The sequence below is a fragment of the Belonocnema kinseyi genome, chromosome 3, assembly GCF_010883055.1.
Source record: "Belonocnema kinseyi isolate 2016_QV_RU_SX_M_011 chromosome 3, B_treatae_v1, whole genome shotgun sequence".
Lineage (NCBI taxonomy): Eukaryota > Metazoa > Arthropoda > Insecta > Hymenoptera > Cynipidae > Belonocnema > Belonocnema kinseyi.
In genome coordinates, this window is record NC_046659.1 from 103,789,567 (window position 1) to 103,793,496 (window position 3,930).

Genomic DNA, 3,930 nt, shown 5'->3' on the forward strand with positions numbered 1-3,930 from the left:
ACAATTAGCTAAAATGAAGAATTTTTGAAAAGAATCCAAATCCTGGTTTTAAACAGGGAATTTTCGAAAAGAATTAAATTTTCGGATTTAAACAGGGGATTTTGATTTTAAACCAACTCTTAGCTGAATTTTTAATTTCAAGATGCTTAAAATAATATAATTTTTAACATTTATTGAAGATAATAACTTGGATTTATATTTTTAGAAGTGATTCCGAATCTTTGAATTAGAATTTTAAATTTGGCAGTTTAACTGCATTTCATTTAAAACTGTTCAGTTAAAAAGTATCAGTAGCTTACAATTAATACGTGTAAATTGTTCAGCATTTGAAAACATTATTGTTAAATAAAACAACTTTAAAACTGCAATTTTTTAATTTTAAAATTCAAAGGTGTCAATTTAAATGCTCTTATTTGCATTTTAGTTTTTATTATTACGGAAGAACAATTTTCAGATTTAGTTTTCGATTTTTTAAATTTCATGGACCGTGAAAAATTTTCACGAACCGGGAAAAACCGCGAAATTACCGGCAATTTTTTTTATTAAAACGGGCTTCCTGGATATTCTACCCAAAACGGTTTAGCACACCCACATAAGATTTCTTAGATGCTGGCAGTCGTACATAAACTGTCGGGATTTTTGCATCACCGGTAGAGTGAGAATTAAGTTCTGATTTGAAACCACGGTGTTCGCCGGTTATTATAACAGCTTCGAATTTTATCAAATTAGCATCGTGTTGGGCCAGGGATTGTCCACCTTGGAAAGTTGCATAGAAACTTTTTGTATGAGGATCAGGCATGTGTACATAAAGTTCACCATATGGAGTGACTGGTTCGTCTGGATTTCGTAAAAAGCCAGGAGCGTTACCGAATCTTATTTCTCCAACAAGAGCGGGACCGCTTGGAAATCTTAACTCAACTCTGCTTCCTCGAGGAATGACATATTCTGTATTTCCTCCCATTGCTGCGCCTAATTTTGTTAGAAAAAAATCAAGGATTATTAAGTTTACATGCCCTTGAAAAATATCTATTAGTGAGTACGAGCAGATAAGGGGCAGTTTACATAACGGATTATAGGACCTCCCTAAGCCTTCCTTTCCTTGTAATAGACCGTAAAAAATATTTCTTCCCTTCCCCCTTTTTGTTACAGTACGACATTTTCAGTATCCAGAAATATTTAACTGCTCATTGCTAGTAGAATTAGTCAGTGTAATTTCATTTGCCTTGATCATCAACATTTAAATACTAGCGTTTTAATCTTGTAATACTTTTAACTCGGAATCTTTTATAAACAGAATAAAACCTATGTCAGGTACCAATTTGAAATTTTCAAATTTATTATTTTATTTTTAACAAAATAATCCCTTTTCTACTATAAAAATGAATTGTCAACAAAAGAATTGAATTTACATTCACAATAATTAAATTTTTAAAATCATAGTTCCCCCCTCTCCCAAACCTCTCTTTTTAACTGAAGTTTTGGAGGGACTGACGTTATAACTACAGTCTCCAACATATGACGATTTGCTACTTAACATTGATATGATTTCGACTCAGAAAATAAACTTATTGCATGAAGGTGATGGTTGTGCATATAATCTAAACAATGAATAATACAAGCTACAAAATAGCCTCGGAAAGGACTGGAATTTTAATTGACAAAAGGTATGAACACGGAAAATCTAAAGGTCATGTTTCAGGCGACGAATGGAGACTGGGTATTTGGAATGCTTGTGGAGTAAATGATCTTAAGGTAAAAGAATTGCGTGAAAGTCCTAAAAGAGTATGGAGTCAATGGATGGCTCCTACAAGCTATAAAAACAATATATACAAGTAGCAAAGCGAGTGTAAGGGTGAATGGTAAATTGAGTGTCTGTTTCGATATTATTCAAGAAGTTAGACATGGATGCGTTATGTCTCCATGGTTATTTATACTATTTATGGACAAGTGTTTAAGAATGGCTCTTTTCGACGAAGAGGGTGTGGATTTCGAAACAGGTGAGGGTAAAAAGACTGTTGAATAAACTTGATGCAAGCATTAAGAGCATGAGTCTCAAAATTAACACAAATAAAATAAAAACTATGGTGTTCGAAGGAAAGAGTGAGAAAACACTATGCAATACTTTATTAATTGTTGAGAGAATTGAACAAGTTGATAATTTCGTATACCTTGGTAACTTATTTACTAGGGACGGTAAGAAAGATGATGAATTAGATAGACGCATAAACGAAGGTAAGAAGGTTATTGGTAGAGCAGGTCCCCTAATCAGAAGTAAAAATATATCGAATAAAGCTAAAATGGAAAACATAATTCTGTATTTGTACCGACTGTACTATACGGTAGAGAGACATGGACTTATCAAGAAAAAGATAAGAGTAAAATTAAAGCAATTGGCATGAGATTCATGCGCATAATATGCGGAAAAACTCTGATGGACATCGTAAGTAACGAGATAATTCTAAAAGAATGTGGTGCAGAAGAGACGCTAGTAGACACATGGGAAAGAAATCGGTTAAGATGGTTCGGGCGTTTTGAGAGAATGCCAAATGAACGACTAACGAAACAAGTGTATCAAGGTAAAGTAAATGGCAGCATGCCCAGAGGTAGACCACAGAAATTATGGTTAAAGTGTGTGAATGATAGAAGAGACATACGAAGTCACAGAAACACGAGAAACTGCATGAAAAAATACATTGACATAACAGAAGCAATAGAAAGTATGCCAGAACAGGAAAGTATGCCGATAAATAGTTAATAAAAAGAGTGTCAGCAGAGTGAACGACACCTGAAACAAAAGACGTTGGCCACTAATGGACCCAAGTGAGGAACCTTACATAACGACTTCGTGAGGTTCTTCGCTTGGGTTGATTGCTAGAGAGATTGATCAGCAACCTGGGTCGGCGCAGTGTTGCGGAAAAAACGTGTTATTTACATAAATAACATGAGAATTCTAAATCAATCTGAAAATTCTCTATCCCTCCCACACACTACTCCTTTCCCCCACCGAGTGAGTCACGCCTGCCCCGAAAGGGAAATGGCTTAATGGTGTAATAGTTAAATTGCCATTCTACAAAAATGGAATTTAGACAAAAAAACATTAAAACCCTAAAGACGAATATTCAACAAGCAAGATTTTTTACACAAGGAAGACACAAAAGATGATCGCAATGGTTGAACGCTCAAGCAGAAGAATGAATTTTCTGTAAAAAAAATTGTATTTTCAAACAATAAATATGACGATTTAGAGGTAAACTAATTTTTAACAAAACTGGTTTTAATAAAAATATAAATCTTTAAAAAATAATATCCTATAAAAGTGATTCAGCCAAATCATTCAAACCAAAATAGTTGAATACTCAATCAAAGAAAAATAAATTTGATTAAAAAAGTTAGATTTTCATTTAAAAAAAATTAAATTTGTACTATAACTGATGAATTTTTAAATCAAAATGGTACATTTTCATACCAAAATAGCTGAACTTTATGTTGAAAAGGACTTTAGCACACCGAGTAGTTGAATTTTTATCCCAGAAATATAAATTTCAAACAAAAAGTTAATTTTCCTGCAAAATAGTTACATTTTCAACAAAGTAGCAACACTTTTAACAATAAAAGTATGACTTTTTAAAAAATATGTTGAACTTTCAGGCAAAATCTTGTATTTTATCCAAGAATGGTGAAAGTTCTACTAAAAAAAAGGTGCATCTTTAATTAAAAATGCAAATAAAAAATATTTAATTTTCATCCCAACAGATTTTAATTGTCTTTTTAATAAAAAATACGAATTTTAGGTAAAAAGTACATTTTATAGAAATAATTAAATTTTCAACAAGACGGTAGCATTTTTATCCAAGAAAGAAATTTTAAATGAAAAGGACAAATTATTAATTTTGCAATAACAGATTTTAATAAGGTTATAAAGACTTCGTC

At 32.2% G+C, this 3,930-nt stretch overlaps 1 protein-coding gene across 2 annotated transcripts in view; it reads right to left on the bottom strand.

Annotated features, from left to right (window-relative positions):
* Positions 1-203: 203 nt before the first annotated feature.
* Positions 204-3,930, bottom strand: part of LOC117169511 — a 42,168-nt gene continuing 38,441 nt past the window's right edge. For both annotated transcript variants that reach the window (XM_033355927.1, XM_033355928.1), the window contains exon 6: positions 204-969. In XM_033355927.1, the coding sequence (XP_033211818.1) occupies positions 566-969 (404 nt within the window). In that variant the 3' untranslated portion in view covers positions 204-565. The remainder of the gene's footprint in view (positions 970-3,930) is intronic.